This window comes from Sorex araneus, chromosome 2, assembly GCF_027595985.1.
Source record: "Sorex araneus isolate mSorAra2 chromosome 2, mSorAra2.pri, whole genome shotgun sequence".
Classification (NCBI taxonomy): domain Eukaryota; kingdom Metazoa; phylum Chordata; class Mammalia; order Eulipotyphla; family Soricidae; genus Sorex; species Sorex araneus.
In genome coordinates, this window is record NC_073303.1 from 275,519,051 (window position 1) to 275,536,788 (window position 17,738).

The 17,738-nt window shown below is 39.4% G+C and overlaps 1 protein-coding gene across 2 annotated transcripts in view; it reads right to left on the minus strand.

Moving 5' to 3' along the window:
- Positions 1 to 710: 710 nt before the first annotated feature.
- Positions 711 to 17,738, minus strand: part of SLC25A36 (solute carrier family 25 member 36) — a 41,591-nt gene continuing 24,563 nt past the window's right edge. For both annotated transcript variants that reach the window (XM_055125533.1, XM_055125534.1), the window contains exons 4-7: positions 17,467 to 17,567; positions 8,448 to 8,514; positions 6,852 to 7,141; positions 711 to 4,695 (exon numbers count right to left, since the gene is read on the minus strand). In XM_055125533.1, coding sequence (XP_054981508.1) covers positions 4,502 to 4,695; positions 6,852 to 7,141; positions 8,448 to 8,514; positions 17,467 to 17,567 — 652 coding nt within the window. In that variant the 3' untranslated portion in view covers positions 711 to 4,501. The remainder of the gene's footprint in view (positions 4,696 to 6,851; positions 7,142 to 8,447; positions 8,515 to 17,466; positions 17,568 to 17,738) is intronic.

Consider the following 17,738-nt stretch of genomic DNA (forward strand, 5'->3'; position numbering starts at 1 on the left):
AGGGCACTTGCCTTGCACGTGGCCAACCCAGGTTCAATTCCCAGCATCCCATAGGGTCCCCTGAGCCCTGCCAGGAGTAATTTCTGAGTGCAGAGCCAGGAGTAACCCCTGTGCGTCCCCAGGTATGACCCCCACCCCCAAAAAAAAGTGGTTTAAAGAGATAGCATAGCAGGTACAACAACCCATGGAGCTTAAAAATCAAATAACCTCACAGGGACCAACTTCCAGCTGCTCTTTGCAAAATTCATAAAACTTTGTGAAAAGGTCACTGGACATAATTAAAATGAAATTTGGGGGGGAAGGGCATTTTTTGGGGTCATTTGGGTTGTGCTCAGGGATCACTCCTGGTGGTGTTTGGGGGACCGTATGTGGTGCTGGGGATTAAACCCAGATCAGGTCCCTGCAAGGCAAGTGCCTTAATCCCTTTACTACCTTTACTACCCAGAAGTCCTTATTGAACCATAAGGGTTAGACTAGACCAAGAACTAGAGCTATTACTAGTTCTAGCAGGAAAGTTTGCAAGAAAAAAAGTTTGTGAGAAAGTCACTGAAGTTCACATTAACTTTAAAATGTACTTTGCTCTAACAATTCTAAGGGTGATGTTATTCTTATAACACCAAAGCTTACAGACCAGGGATGGGTCTGTAAACTTATGATTGGAGCACAGGTCTGTGGGCTCAATTTCCAATGGAAAAAACAAAAGACAGCCATCATATTGTCATAAGCATATTTTAATTTTTTGAATAACAATTCAAATAAAATTCAGCTAATTACAAATACAGAGTAAATGCACATAGTTTACAGCCATGTACAGAAATGCAATAGCAAACCTCACATACATGGTCAAAGGATGCCAACTCTTGAAGTAAAAAGCTACAACTGATAGGTCATAATTAAATCATTCACATATGCAGGGCTACACATTCAAAATGCCTATGAGCACAAAAACTGAGCGACGCTAGAATTTTCAGTTTCTAAAAGGAATAGCATAAAAATCAGTGTACTGATGATGAATAAGAAAAACAAGGGCATGATGGAGATTTTGATAGGGTAGGAGCAAATTGTATTACAAAGCTTTCATTTAAAATTCCTCCCAATTGAAGTTTCCAAAGTCTGCATGTTCTGAGGAATGTTAAAGTCATGATCAATCAGGAGAAAACAGGCTGGGGGGGAGGGGACCAGCCTCCCAGGGCTCCCTCCAATTTGGGCAGAAGAGCATGTAAACAGCCAGAGAGCGACAGAAACAATGCTGAAGAGGACAGGACAGGTCCGTTTCTGTCCTTACATCTCCCCAGCTCGAATCAATGTTTTCAGTGATAACAAATTTGAAAATGAACAAATGTTGATCTTGAGGAAAGGAGCCAACACTCATTATTTTAACCCCCCTCAAAACTCTGCTGGTACTAATGTGATCATGCTATATACAATGCGCTTAGGTTTTAGGAGAAGAAAGGCTAGACTGGATGGTTTAATCTAGCTCGGTTTCAAAGTTACAACTGCTGTTGGCCCCTAGGAAAAAAGCTGGCTCCAGAAGTTATGTACATAACGAAAATGAAGACAAAGCTTTGGTGATAGGTTTTGTTGTTGGTTTATTTATTTTTCCTGGATTTAAAAGCACTGTATGGCACCCCACTCTCTTAGGGTCAGTCATTCTCAGTCTGAACTCTGGACTTCAGGAACTCGTTGGAAGAGCCAGAGGCTGCTCCAGTGTGCCCGCTGTCCCGTGGAGCATAGGCGGTCAGTCTCTGCTGTTTTAACCCCAAGTCCACCTCAATGCTCGGAGAAGATCTACCACAAAAAGTACCTACTCCAAGACTGTATGAGCACCTACCTCTACACTAGAAATAAAAAACAATTTAACAGAAAACACAAAAAAGTTCTTTCGAAGTCCAATGTCAAATATTTTCTAAAAAATGATGGTGCATTAAAAAAAAAGACAAAACAAAACAAAAAAACAACTCCAGAAAATATTCAGACACTTAATACTGAACTTTTATATACACTTTTTTTTTTTGGTTTTTTTGAGCCACACTCAGCAACGCTCAGGGTTTATTCCTGGCTCTGTGCTCAGGAATTATTCCTGGTGGGCTTGGGGGACCATATGGGGTGCTGGAAATCAAGCCCTGTACAGAGCAAGCACCCCACCAACAGTACAAATTCTCCAGTCCCAATGTAGCTTTCTTTTTAAAAGTTTTGTTGTATATAAAGTAAATGGAACATTGTGCTTTTGGGGTAAAAAATAAAACAACAAAATAAAACTCCATTGCTCCTTTTCAGTCCTTGCACAAAGATACAAACTCTAAGACCCTTGAGATCTTCTTCTGTACATACATAATCACATAAAAGTGGAATATAATGCACTAAAGGTCAAGGTGAATCTTATTTGCTGAGTACAAACGGGAACAGAATAGGTGTCCATTCTGGAAGGGCACTTGTCATGGATTTGCTACAATGAAGTAAGATGATGTTCTGCCTTAACTGCTGGTCTTCGGGTCATTCTTTGTCATGTCAGGGGTACAGATCACTATGATTCGGAAATCTGTTACACATTCAACACAACTAATGTTTACAGCTCTTCACAAGGCAAATGGCACTGAGTAGGCAGTAAGTGGCACCTGAAAAGGCAAATACTGTATAGACAGAGGCTTTCTCGAGACTGAAGTTAGGAGCCTTTTGCTGCTGTTTGTTTTTTGGCATGATCCTCCTGATAAACATCAAAGCTGAAATTCACCTTCAAAGGTATGTGTTATCCCAAAGGTATGAATGTGAATTTGCCTTTGGTCTCCAAATAGACTGGAATATTTAAAAATCCCAATCGAAGCACCTCAAAAACATCCAGTTAGTACTGAGCTTATATAAGGAAGTTAAGAGGGTGGAGGACACTGTTTCACTGGTGACAACAGAGAACGCTTACAATGACATCACAGAAGTTTCTAGAACGTTAGGAGTACTAGGGCACTACAGTGCACACACAGAACATTTCTGACATTCATATTGGAGCCCTCCACCACTCACCTAAAACCCAGGAAATTGTCATGAACACTGCTTCTGTCTCATTCACACATGGCAATACTCTCAAATCAATCATCTTAATGTGGAATTCCCTTGTACTTGCCCCCCCAGCCCCACCTCTCAGCAAGGCCACAAAGTGCATCCAGAGTATTTCTTAAGATAAAGCCATTGCACAAAACGTACAGTCCATGTATATGGAATGAGCGCCACACTGGGGTTTAGTTACAGAGGTTTCATATGCCAGTATAGTTTAATAGAATTATAGCAAATATTCTCCTAAGGGCCATACATGTAATACACAGAAGTATTCAAAAGGTGCAATTTCACTTAATGGCACCCTGCAGAGGCTCAAGCCCCTTGGCACACTGAATCCCCATCACTTCTTTCTATAATTTCACCTTCAGGAAAGCAGGACAGGAGGAACATCTCGCCAAAAGAGGGGAGCTCATGGCCAGGGCTGTCAGAGGCCCCTCTCTGCAGTGTTTCTAGGCACCCCAGTATTATCAGGCACCTCCTTTCTGGTAAAAGGGCAAGTAAAATTACCATTTTCTCTACAAAATAAATTCATTTATAGATCTTCTGGAAATTATGCAAAGGATTTTGTAGTTTTTTTGTTTCTGTTTTTCATAAAGATAACAGAAAGAGTTAGAAGAGGTTAATTTCTTCCGCTTCAAGAAAATTGTCACTAGGTCTGATGAGAATTCATGTTCATAACTTGTAATTTATCACTAAAAGACTGTTGTATTCATTCCCCTATCATGGAAGTTAGAAAGGACAGGACATGCCCAAGACACTGAAATGACCAGGAATCAACATATGGTTTCTTTTGTCCTACCCCAGTACCGTCTGAGTTTGCGATGCCAACAATGAAAGTGCCCAGGCCATGCTGGAAACCAGGCTCTGTGAGTGGTGGGCCTGACCACTGATGACCTTTCCATGCCACTCTGTTTACTGTCAGAAACAGGGAACCTCTAAAGCCAAACAACTGAATTCAAAAATACTGTGCCAGTTCCTTTCAAAAAAAAAAAAAAGGAAATTAACTGTAAAGGGCTCACTGTTACTGTTACACAGCTGCAGGGGAATCCCACAGAAGTGGGCGACTGTCAATACTATTTTCATCGGCCACAGCAGAGTGCAGAGCTGAGGATAGCTCTGGAGAAAAGGCTGGGAAAGTGCTCAGAGATAAAAAACTGTATCCTGCCATAAACAAAATGCAACTGGGCTGTGTGGCCAAGGTAGAGAAAATGGCAATTTTGAGGAAGGAGTGCTTCTAAAGGCATTTCCTTGGAGAGAGCCGAGGATTCCTTCATATCACTGCAAAGACCAAGCAATGTAGCACAATTACTTTAATCTCTACAACCAAACTTGCACTTGGGCATAGTCACATGTTCCCAAACCGTTTTCTTCTGTCCACCATGCTGGCTCCGATACTCCATGGTCCACTGTCATCCTTTGGTCTTCCCTCTTTCCGGTCTGGCAACCGGCACCGCTATCCATTGAGTAAGTAAACCACCAACTCGTAGGTGGCCATCAGAATGGCTGTGTTTGGGATCTGTCTCACCAGATGAGTTGTTAGGCCGCGGTAAAGAGACCCATAACCTTCCTCTTGAACCACCAGAGATAATGTCTGAAAAAATGATCTATACTTCGTCCCCTCTTCACGTAGTCGTGTTCTTACAACTTCTGTTAGGGAGGGGAAAAAAAGTGAGTATCTGTAAGTATTAAGGATAGCTCTGTAACCCCTAATCCTGGCCAAATCGCACTCAGCAGTTTTTGTAATATAAACTCAGGACCAGAGTCCCTTTCCTGGGGTGGAAGAGATGGCACAGGGTTTAGTTAAAGCACTTGCCTCACATATGGCCTACCCCGCACACCACAGGGCCCCACGTGTGCAGGATGATCTCTGGAGACCTCCCAAGCATGGGGAGAGCAGCCGGAGTAGAACTGCAGGGTACAAGCAAGCTCCATTTCCTTGTAGCCTCTCACTGAGATACCTACCCAGTTGGTGGAGGAGTCCTGGGATCGTCTGAGCACTGTTTAGGAACCCAACCCCCCCCCCACAAAGAGCCATTTTCTTTTTTTGAGGGGGAGTGGGGAAGCGTGCTGGGAACTTCATATCTATATGAAACTGTAATGTGTGTGTTCTACTGCTTTGTTACATTTCATGCCTCAGGAGTGAATTTTATGTACATGTCAAAATCATGCAATAACACCAAGTTTCTAAGACACTCAGCAAAAATCAAAAGTACTGGACATACAGAGAGATACAGGAGGTAAAATTATAGGAGGTAAGGCACTTGCTTTGCAGGTGGTCAATCCCAGTTTGATATGGATACCACATATGGTGCTGGACACTGTCAGGAGTCACTCCTGAGCACAGTGCCAGAACAGCTTCTGAGCATCACAGTATGTGGCCCCTCCAAAACCCCAAATATGTACATCAGTCATACAGATCAAGGGAGAAGAGATCAGGAAAAGACACCAAAATGATGCTACAGATGACACAGGTAGAGAGTGAGCCGTTGAAAGCAACAGGGTCCGTGCACAGTATTATGAGAAACAAAACCAGTCTAGTTACAATGGGCATTCAGATGCCAAGATCAAACTTCATGAGGAGAAAGCATAAATTTAAAAGTCTAAAATGCAAGGTAAAAGGCCCCATTTGTCAACTAAGTCGACCAATATTCACAATTCTAGATCTGAAAGAGATCTAGAAGATAAAGCAAGAGCAAACTTTTTTTTTCCTCCTTTTTGGGTCACACCCGGTGATGCTCAGGGGACCATATAAGATGCTGGGAATTGAACCCGGGTCGGCCGCGCACAAGGCAAGCACCCTCCCTGCCGTGCTATCACACACAGCCCCAAGTGCAAATTTTCATCTTAAAAAGTGTGGGAACTGCGGTCACTCTGAGGGTTAGTCAGTGCCGGGTCAGGCCGGGGCAGAGTTCACAGCTGCCCACTGAATGCAGAGTCTGCTCTTCTGGCCCCCATTTTCTCCCCAACTTTCAGCAGTCTTGATAGGTACATGTGATGAATGGCATCCTGGATTCCTGTGTGGCCAGATTCCTGAGAGAGCCTCTTCTGACTCCAAAGGGCAAGAGACTAACCACTGTCTGCCTCCGCCCTCACCTGACAAGCCCCTGCTCCTAGTCCTCCAGTAGAAGTCAGGACCCAACCGTGCTGCCCACACCATGTGCTTCTGACTTTTCTGACAGGTGTCCCTCAGGAAAATGGAGCCTGTTCCCAGTTCAACTTGGTGAAACTCTTTCCTTGGGAGTTTGTGATGCTCAGAAGTGACGTTTTAGAACAAATACCTCCGAGGTCTATTTCACTTTTCTGATAGAGCTTTGGCTCTGCAGGATGAGTGAACAAAGCAGGGCATCAAAGGGCCTATGGACCATAGCTGGAGGTAGAACACAAGCCTTGCATGTACAGGATGTGAACCTGAGCTTTGGCACCATCTGCTGCCCTCACCTGCCACTGCTGGGCCCTAGTATCTCTGTATCCTTGGCCTGAGCACCAACAGGTCTACAGTCAGGCCATGCTTACCCAGGGTTAGACCCTGGGGAATGGCCCCCTCATCAAATCTGTCCAAATGTCACCTGGTAGAATGACTGATGTCTGAATAGATCTTGGTCTAGACAGAACACATGCTAACTCACCACTGTGCTTATACAGCACATAGTCAACAGGCTGGTTGTTGACACAGACTTGGTACCATTACGAAGAACTCCCAAAGAACTTGATTTTTTTATAGTAGCATCTAGTAAATAAAGGCTCAAATGAAGAGGCTGTCAGTAAAGGTGTCTCAACAGAGACGCCCCACCAACCCCCCTTACCATGGGGATAGGCTATAGTTGTGGCACAGGTCTTTGAGGTGGCAGCGGCTAGCATCATTCCAACAAAATCAGATGCTTCCTTCACAGACTCTTCATCATCTTCCATGGGCGAAGCAGCCTTATACTCCAGTAGTCTTTGCTTAATACTTTCATAAATAACGAAGTGGATAACAGTCTCTGAGATGCCAGCATACGAAGCAGACATGCCCCTATAGAATCCTCTAAGTCCATCAGTCTGATACACTTTAGCAACACATTCAAAAGCACCCATTCGCTTTTCCCCACGGTTCCTAAAATAAACAGAAAAGAAAGAAAAGCCTTATTCATGTAAAGTTGTCTAGGTTTTGTTTTGCTTGATTTTTTTGGTTTTTGGGGCACAGCTGGGGTGCTCAGAGAAACCTACTATCTGCTGGAAATCGAACCGGGCTAGGTCATATTCAAACTTGAATAACAAAATTGCTATTCTCCCTCAGGCCCCAGCAGTATATTTTTTTAAACCAGACAAATAAAATATAATGAAAGTATACTCCTCTTTAACTGATAAAGAAGTAAAATCAGAAATTTTGAATTATTTTAGATTTCCTCTTCTGTACCAAGTTGGTCAATATCCCATGTGAACAATAAATAAGAACCACCACAGTTATCAACTACTAAGGTATTATTCCCATCCTCTCCCCGCCCCGATGAGACCCCGAGCTGCCGCCCCGAATGGTTCCTGGCTCCTGAACGACCATGATCCCAGAGGCACCCAACCAATCTCGGAACCCGAGCCTTTTCGCAGAAATCCCGCCAGACTCATTACAATTACTCCTGGCAGTACTTGGGAGACCACATGAGGTGCTGGGGATAAAACCTGGGTCAGACACGTGCAAGATAAGCACCCTGCCCACTACACTATCACTCTTGGCCCCTATAATTTTGAGTTTTAACATATATGACCTTGTCTGTAAGAAATGGTTTAGGGGCCTGGAGAGACACCTGCTTTGAACGTAGCTGGTCTGGGTTTCATTCTAGGCAGCCCAGATGACCTCCAAGCCCTGCCAGGAATAAGCCCCGAGTGCCACTGAGTGTGGTCCAACCTACAACCTATCTTAAAGAGTTCAACCCGTAAGATACTTTCGGGGGTCCAGAGTGATAGTACAATGGGGAGGGCACTTTCCTTGCATGTTGAGCTGGGTTTGATCCCGGGCACCCCTGGGGTCCCCTAAGTACCACAGGAGGAATTCGTGAGTCCAGAGGTGGGAGTAAATCCTGAGCACTGTGGGGTGTGGTCCCCTCCCTCTCAAAAGTTACTTCTTGAATTGTTTTATTCACTTGTTTTTGTTTTGGGGCCACCCCCAGCGTTGTGCTTGGAGGACCATGCGGTGCTGGGGATGGAACAGAGGCTCCTGCATGCCAAGCGCCTACTCTAGCTCTGTGAGCGGAGTCCCAGCCCCTGGAACATGATTGGTGCTTCGAATGACAGACCCAAGTCTCAGAAAACAAATTCAGCAACAAAAGCTAAGAAAAGAAAAATATGCTTAGATAACCGACACACAGAAATTTATAGAATGATAAATTAGTTAAAACCAACTTTAGTTTGACAAATGTACATACCTTGCATCAAGCTGTAACCGAGTCTTTATAAGCCAAATGGGGTTGGTCGCTGTGATTGCAGTAAAACCTAAACAAACATATTTAAAATGAACTCTGGCAAAAATTAAGAACACGTTAACTATATGGTTTTTAAAATCATACAAATCTATATTAAAGACAATGCATATAAATATCAAACTACTGGTGTAAGCTTTACACTTTTATTTTTACACATCCAATCAACCATGAAAATTTATGCTTTTTAAAAAAATCTATATCCTGACCATAACTAAAAGATTCTTAAGAGAATTATCTGCTTAGGTAAAAATATCTTTCAGAACGTATTCAGAATATCCCGAATCCCACTTTAGGCTGAATCCAGAAACCCACTTCTACAAACAGATATTTTGGGCTAGTGTTATTTTATTTCATTTTATTTTTTTTGGGGGGGGGGGTTGTTTTTAACAGCTACTTGGTATATTCAATTACCACCCCAATCACTACGCTCAACAAGTGTTCAACACGAATCCCAGCATTCCAGTCTTAAAAACACACTAACACTGTTAAATATGGTATTACAGAGGCAAGGTCTCTGTTAGGGTTAAAAGATCAAATGCATTTTTAATCTACCTAAACACAGAAAAACTAAAAAAAAAGAAAGAAAAAGAAAAAAAAAAAAGAAAAGAAAAGAAAAGAAAAACCCACACTGAAAATTCAAAAATTTACGAAGTAGAACTTCCCTAAGGGAGAAATTCAGGACTGAAGGCAGATGTGGCTATGATGTGAGCTATGATGTGCCATCAGTGAAAGGGGACCTTCTACAATGGGCAACTTGAGGCAGCAGACTAAGATCTCTGAAAGAGAATGCTGCTAAGTTAGTACTTATTTTCTCCTCTCAATTTTCTAGTATTCTCCAAACTATACCTGAATTTAAAAAAACAAAAAAACAAAACAAAAAAACCCAGCTGCACATGAACGCAGCTTGATGAAGGGGCTTAGGAAGACTACTTCCCCAAAGCTTAGCTACCAAAATGTCAGAGACCGGTTATATATTCACTGGCCTAGAAGTCAATAAAAATCTATGTAAGGAAATTTATATGGAGTTATCGTTTTAATACTTTCGATTCTATCAAATGCTAGCAGGTCACACCCATTATTTTAGAAAGGCAGAATGCAATCAGCACATTTAATATGAGTATGAGTAAAATACTTTTGGGAACAGAAGTGCTGGTGTGCACACCAATCAATATCTAGAAATATAATTTGTTCAACTATTTAAATGGTTCTCTAAGTGCCACCTGGGTGACTCCTGGGCAGAGTTGGGAATAGCCACTGAGAAGAGCTGGGTATCATTTCCCCCACCTCCCAAAACAAAAATTGTAATTTAGTTGACGGATTCTTTTCCCTTCTATGATGAACTAATTACTAATTCAAATCTTATTTCTTTGGGCTGGTGAGAGCAAACTTTGGAGGGGGAGGCCTGGGTTGGATATCTGGCACTGCATGATCCTTGGTCCTCTGAACACCACTAGAAGCAACCCACTAGCACAGAGCCTGGAGTAGTTCCAAGCACTGATAAGTGTGGCCCCAAACAAAAATTTATTTTTTTGGTACCATACCCAGCAGTGTTGAGGGCTTACTCCTGGCTCTGCACTCGAGTAACTCCTGGTGGGTTTGGGAGACCATATAGGGTGCTAGGGATCGAACCTGTGTCGGCTGCATGCAAGCAAGTGCCCTGCTATACTATTTGCTCTGGTCCCCCCAAACAAGTATTTTTATTCCCCTAATCCACTAAAGAAATAACTAATTATTTCACAAAAGAATGCTCAAATAGAACCTCTCAAGGATGTGGAAAGTTAGATAACTCCATTAATAATTTTATAGTTGTTATTTTAATCCATTTCTCTGAAGCACTTTTAGTACTATATACATACATATATGTAAATCTAGAATGGGCCCAATCTTTAAGTATGGTACTTAAACAATAACAATTTATGCCTGTGGCTCAGTGGTAGAGCACATGCCTCATATGTAGGAAGCCCTTGGTTTCACTCCAGTAACTAAAAGATACCAAACAGGGACTGGAGAGATAGGTAGTAGGCCGCTTCCCTTGTAAGCGGCAGAGCTGGCTTCAATTCCTGACACACTCCTGATTACTGCCAGGAGTTATCCCTAAGCACAGAGCCAGGAGCTACCTATGAGCACTGCTGCATGTGGCTCCAAACCCAAAACTAACCAGAAAAAAATTAATCAATTTAAAAATGTTGAACAGTTGTCATAAAGACCATTTTTAACTAAGAGGGTCTTTTCTATGTTTATATTTTGGGTTATAAAAGGAAAAAATATGAAACAGACCATTTTAATTTATTGTTTGGAAAACACTTTTCTTTCATGGTGTGGCTTAATTGAGAAATTATACAATATTATTTTTCCATTCTTGAACTTCAAAAACGTCAAACTAAAGATATTTAAATTATATTTTAAAGCAAGTATGGATTAAAAAATCGGTATTCTAGTCATATCTAATTTAATAATTCTTTTTTTTTTTTTTTTTTTTTTTTTTTTGCTTTTTGGGTCACACCCAGCGATGCTCAGGGGTTACTCCTGGCTTTGCACTCAGGAATTACTCCTGGCGGTGCTTGGGGGACCATATGGGATGCCGGGGATCGAACCTGGGTGCTTGGGGGACCATATGGGATGCCGGGGATCGAACCTGGGTCGGCCGCGTGCAAGGCAAACGCCCTACCCGCTGTGCTATCACTCCGGCCCCTAATTTAATAATTCTTTAGTGGAAAACTTAAATGTTTGCATTAGTTAAATATTTGACGCTTATTAGTCAAATGCTACTAAGCGCGATGTATTCTGCATTGCTCAATTATTTCTATCTGTCATTATTGGCTTTTTATTAAATTTTGTAAACCAAAGTAACCCCAGTCCTAATGGCCTGCTCCCAGCCTGGTAATTTTGTTTCTTTCCTTTATGGGGCTCTGTCCCTTCTCTCATATTCCCCAAACAATACTATTTACATCACAAAAAGCAGATGCTAAAAAATGCATACCCCCTCCAAACAAACAAACAAAAAAACCTCTGCAGCTTGTTAAGTTTCTTCAATGAAAATTCTACTTCAAAAATTCTACCTAATAACCAAGATGCAAAAAATTCTACAATAAGAGGCTCAAATAAGTCCCCTCAGACACACATTTTTAAAATATTTGCCCAGGGGATTGGAGCAAAAATGCAGTAGTCAGGGCACGGCCGGCCTAGGTTTCGGTCCCTGGCATCCCATATGGTCCCCTGAGCACTACCAGGAATGATCCCTGAGTGCAGAGCCTGGAGTAACCCCTGGAGTAACCACTCAGCATCGCCCAGTGTGGCCCAGAAACAAAACAAACCCCAAAATTGTCCACCCAGGGGTGCCAATTTGTTTTATAGTCGCCACTAGCAATAAATTTCAGTAACAATTATTTTCTGTAAATATTAATAAACAGTGGCAGTATGCAAACAACATGTATTTCTTAAATAAAATTCATTCCTAAACACAAATTAACCTATGGAATAGGACAGCTCTTAAATTTAGGTGAGAGAAATGGTGTCACTTCTTCCCTCTATTAATAGTCTGCACTGACTACAGCTGCTTTTGTTCCATTCTGCCAATATGCTTGGTGTTTATTATAAAGACATTAATCTATCTCCCAGTAAGAAAGGCATTAATCTGCCTACAGTAAACCATTAGGTTAAATAAATAGTCTTGTATAATCCACAGGTTTTTAACTGTTGGGCCCTCACCAATTAAAACTCTGGTCCTTGTCTAACTTATTACTTTTTCTTAACCAATTCTTACTTTTCAAACCTAAGTAGAAATTATTAGGCTAGTTAAGTATAGAAAAATTTAACTATTCAAGATTAAACAAGTTGTGAAGAAACAAACTTTGTAAATTAGAATTACAATAAGGCAATCTGAAGTTGAAGATGACGAAAAGGCAAACATATTGGGCAACAGTATCCTTCGTATTTAGTTTTCTAATATTTTTAATTTTGACATTTAAATTTTATAAAATCTTGGCGATGTTAATACATATTAATATTCTGCACACAGTTAACCAGTAAAACGAACTTAGAGACTGAGAAGCATGTGAAGACTCTCCAGGTTAAGAATGACATTGCTCTTGAGGCAGTCTAGGCAAAGGGCCATAGGGTTAGCAGTACTGTTAGTATGTTGTTACAAGCAGTTTTGATAAAACTGCTTCTTGGCCTTTTTGCTTATGCATAGTAAAACAAAATCTTTCATAATGCAATGTTAAAATCTCCCTTTGATAATAAAAACCAACTGAAAAACAGATGGCACAGAAATCCAACCTAAAGTAAACTTGATGAAAATGTCTATTTCATTAAGTGAGTGATACCTGTAGTAATGTATTCATTTTCAGTACTTTAGTTTATTGACTTCTACATCAAAGCCCACCCAACGGTCTTAAAGCACTAAAACTAAAAAACAAACAAACCCCAAATCCAGCCTAAACCAAAGATCCCATTTAAACCGAAACATCTAAGACTCTATATATTATTATCCTGCATTTGTTTGCAAAGTAATACTAAGTATTATAGTAAATATTTTTGTAGGAGAGTGGAAAGTCAAGTATCAATAGATGAGAGTGTGGGAAGCAGGGTATTAGATTTTAAATCTGTTAAGTAAAGAGAACTACTAATATTCCTACAGGTTGTACAGCAGTATTTTATCATTTACAAATGTATATATTAAAGACTGTCACCAAAATCTTTGGAAGTCAGGACTATATAGCTAAGTTGAAGACCCCAGGCATTTATTACACAATGACTAAAAAGTTACCCACTTTCCTTCTAGAAGAAATTTTATGAAGGAATCAGAATTAAATTTTTACAAAATACTCAAGATACCATAAATTCAGGAAATAAAAGTTCATTTCCCGCCTCTATAAACTAGTTCCACAGCTATTATCAATTCCCAGGGTGTGTTCTTAAACTAGAGGCTGCAAGAGATGCTCAGATGAGTACTCACGAGGTGTAAGTTAGTCCATATTTCTACAGGAAGTGACCTGCGGATGGGGAGCATGAGATGACAGGATCTCACTCTTTTCTCGGGAGAAATGTACAGTAAATGCCTAAAATAGACACAGGCTTTTCTGTATCATAACAACAAGCAGTGACCTCATCAGAAACATGTGTACAAAATGAATCCCATTGGAAGGATTTGAAAAATATTTACTGTGAGATCTAATTTTTTTGAAATTTAAATTAAAAAGAAAAATGAAGGAATATCAGAATGGGTCATAAATTGTATTTTAAAAATGCACCAAGAACTGAAAATTCTGCTATCTGCAGCAGTTTCAGAGTCCAAATACTTACCTAAAGGACCAATTTTTCCTTAAAGAAAAAATGCTAACCTTGTCAAATGGGAATCTAAGAAAATTTTTAGACACTACTATCAGATCCCATTTTAATCTATGGTAATCAGAGTTGAAATTATAAATCAACTTTCTTTACGTATTTTAAAGAAAATCCTGTAATATTCAAGAAATTTTGTAACTATAATATTTTTAATAAAATGCTGCATGTTTTTATAATAATATCTTTAACTTTTTGTACTACTGCCAGTTAATATTGCACATCCATTGCTATACAATATTTTGGATTATTTTGTATTTAATTTCTTGTGTTCTACAAACAGAAACAGAAAAATGTCTACACACAAACATGTAAAATATATGTCAACCATCCATTTGGCATAGTGAGCTACCATGAAAAACAAAACATTTAAAAAAAACCTGAAGGCTAGAGTAATAACACAGCGGTTAGGGGTTTGCCTTGTGCGTGGCCTACCCGGGTTTGATTCCCAGCATCCCACATGGTCCTCTGAGCACCTCTGGGAGTAATTCCTGAGTGCAGAGCCAGGAGAAACTCCCATGCATTGCCGGGTGTGACCCAAAAAGCAAAAATAAAACAAAACCAAAAACAAACAAACCAAAAACAAAAAACTGTACTTCTAAGAAATTATGAGTAAAAACTAACTTTTACACTAAACTTCAAGTAAAAAGAAAATTTTTTTCAAACTCCCATTAAAAGAACAGTATCCTGAATAACAACACTAATGTTATAAAGCAAACCCAGTAGGTTTGTATTATGTTAAACAACTACACTATAGTTATACACAGGCCACAGAATACATAGGCCATAAAAAACCTTGTAAAAATTGGGGATTACTATAAAAAAGAACTTCTTACACAAGTATTTACAGAGGGATATGTAAAGTCATTTAAAAGAAAACAAAGTAAAATGCCCTCATTAAAACAAGTGCCTTAGATAGCTAAAATATACTTAGTCTGACAAAGATGACACTATAGCGGGGTTGTAGGAAAGGTGGGTAAAACAAAGTGTCAACATTACTTAATTTGATTAAATATCCTCACAATTTTCAATGCACAAAAAAATATAGCTTAATCTCTCAGGTTTACAAATTACTCAGATGGGGGGTGGGGGTGGAGCAAGAGTACAGCAGGCTGGGCACTTGTCTTGCATATGGCTGACCTGCGTTTGATCCCCAGCGTCCCATCTGGTCCCAGGGACCAGGAGAAAGCCCTGAGCACTGTTGGGTGTGGCCCCCACAAATAAAAACGAACAAATTCCTACAGGTATCCCTTGAAACACAAAACCAAATGAAAATAAAAACAGTTTAGATAGACTGTTCTTTTTAAGATTTAGTATCTAAACACTCAAAGTTCATAGGAATGCAAAATGCAACTGATTATAGAGTTTACTAGGAATAATGCATTACAAAAATCATTAATGTGTACTATTTGGTGTGGCAAAATCTTGCAAGCATTTATCACTGACAGTCTAAGTCATTTTTCAGTACTAAAATGACAAGGTTAGCATTTTTTGGGGGATGGGGGGTGGCTACAGCCAGTTAAAAAACTAAGTTTTTCATGTGGCCCTAAGCACTTTGACCCCCAATTCATATTCTGAGAACCTTTCCAAATGACCCTGAAGAAAAATCCAAGTAGACTGTCTAGATTATCTGAAGAATGAAGGGGGCAAAAGGCTACCTTATTGGGTCTGCAGAGAACCACTCAGCTTCACCAAGGAATTATGTACAAAAACTGCAAAGCTAAATGTTAATGCTCATGGATAGTGCAAGGAAGCTCTGGAAACACAATTCTCAGAAAATTGCAACTGCAAACAAATCAAAGAAGTATTTTCAAATTACACAGTAAATATAAAGTGCAACGATCTCACAAGTGCAAAAATTTCATCGAAACTCCACAGACTCAAGTTGGGAAATAGTATCAATGTATATAAGATAAAGCAAACTGAGTTAACATTTGTACACATTTGAGGAAAAAAGTTCAGTTACACTGAAATATTTTGCAATGTAATATAAATACAGTAATAATTTCTGATGAGAAAGTCTAATAAAAAAAGGTGTTCTGACAGGAGTTAATTATATTCTGACACAAGATTTACAATAACAAATATAGTAACAAAATCTAAACTGAAAATGACGCTTATCTACTTTCTTGGTTTCACTTCTTTCAAAAATTTTATAGGATCAAAAAAGAAAAGCATTTAACACTAGTAACCAGAAACACATTCTGAAAGAACCTAGTACAGTAGGTAATTTATCATTGGCCACTAACTTTACCTTAGACCCACTCAAATTTTTATAAGGGGGAAAATCATATTTATCTGTATTCAACATGTATAAAAAGCACATTAAAGAAAACTCTAGGTTTCTCTGGGGAGAAAGCTCAAAGGACCGGAACGTATATTTTGCATGCCAGAGGTCCAGGTTTGATCCTGGCACCACATGGCCCTCCAAGCACCAAGTCGGGAGTAATTCCCAAGCACTGCAGGGTGTGGCCCCAAAACTGAAAACCAAAAAAAGAAAAAAAAAAAAAGAAAAAGGAATAATTCTAGTTGTAACTAGATAATCTCCATGGTATTAAAGAACTAATACTTAAAACCTGAATCTGTATTAACCAACCTCTGCAGTCCAAAGACAGTTAAAGGAGGATGATGTAAATTACATTGCTTCTTAAGATAGTTAAAATATTTCACCACCTATATCTTAAGATGGTACCTCTTAGCTTCCAAACTTCAGTCAGTCAACAATTACTAGATAAGAGGTCTTGAAAAAATTTTTCAAAGTATATACTAATTTAACATATGGTCATTGACCTTTCAGAAATGAGAATTTCAAAAGTACACTTCATCAAATGTGGCTAAATTTATATAAATCCAATGTATTTGTAAACAGAAAATGGTTAAGAGTCCAAGGCACTCATTTATCAAACAACTGATGAGGGTGGAAGTAGCTAAAATTTGCTTTATGAAATCATAACTTCATTTGGAAGTGTGAATCTGCAACAGAGCTCAGCAAACTGTCAGAAACAATCTCACAGCAAGCATGCACAGCCAGCCAATGCCTACATTTCAGGTGTCCTCTAACGTGATTCATGTGGAGTGCTGAACAAACCCTTCAAAATACAGACAGTACAGTAACAGACTTATCAGTTAATACATGACTCAAAAAAATCTCAGCATTTGAGCACAGGACAAAATGAATACTTTACCAAGAACTGCTGGCACATTTCAGACAGAAGCCAAAACATGCAGCAAAAAGGGAAAAGGCACTAACAGAAATTGAGGAGAGAAGAATAAATTGCAGCTCTATAGCATATAGTAAATTTAGTTTGGATTTTTATAACTGTTCAAAGTGATCTCTAAGTATACAGTGAATTACACAAGACAATAAATATATTACCCATATACTATCATTTAAAATTCTAATTACAAAAAAGGCATTTGAACACAGGTTTCATAGACTCAATGAAATTTAGCATTTACTAATCAATGTAAAAATTAATTTTTGTAGATGCTATTCAATAACAAGCACATTAATTATAACTTTTCAACATAAACTCATCTTAATTCAGTATTCAACCTAAGCCAATATCAATACTAGACTACAGGTAGCTTTCATTTTTTTAATACTATGTATTCATACCTGCCATTGCAGCTGAAATCATGTGTACCTGGGTAGAATCAGGATCAAATACACCATTCAACTTTTCCTTGCAGTTTGAGTAAGCAGCAAAATATATTGCTCTAGAATAAAGATTTGTGTGTTTATTAATCAGTGTGATTCCTTAATTCTTAAAATTTAAGTTACAAGCAAACTGAGTTTCATAATTCTAGTGTAAGGAAACCTGAAACCCTGGCATATTTTGATGTAACCTCAGATTAATATACATATTTCCCCCCACCATGAAGACCCTG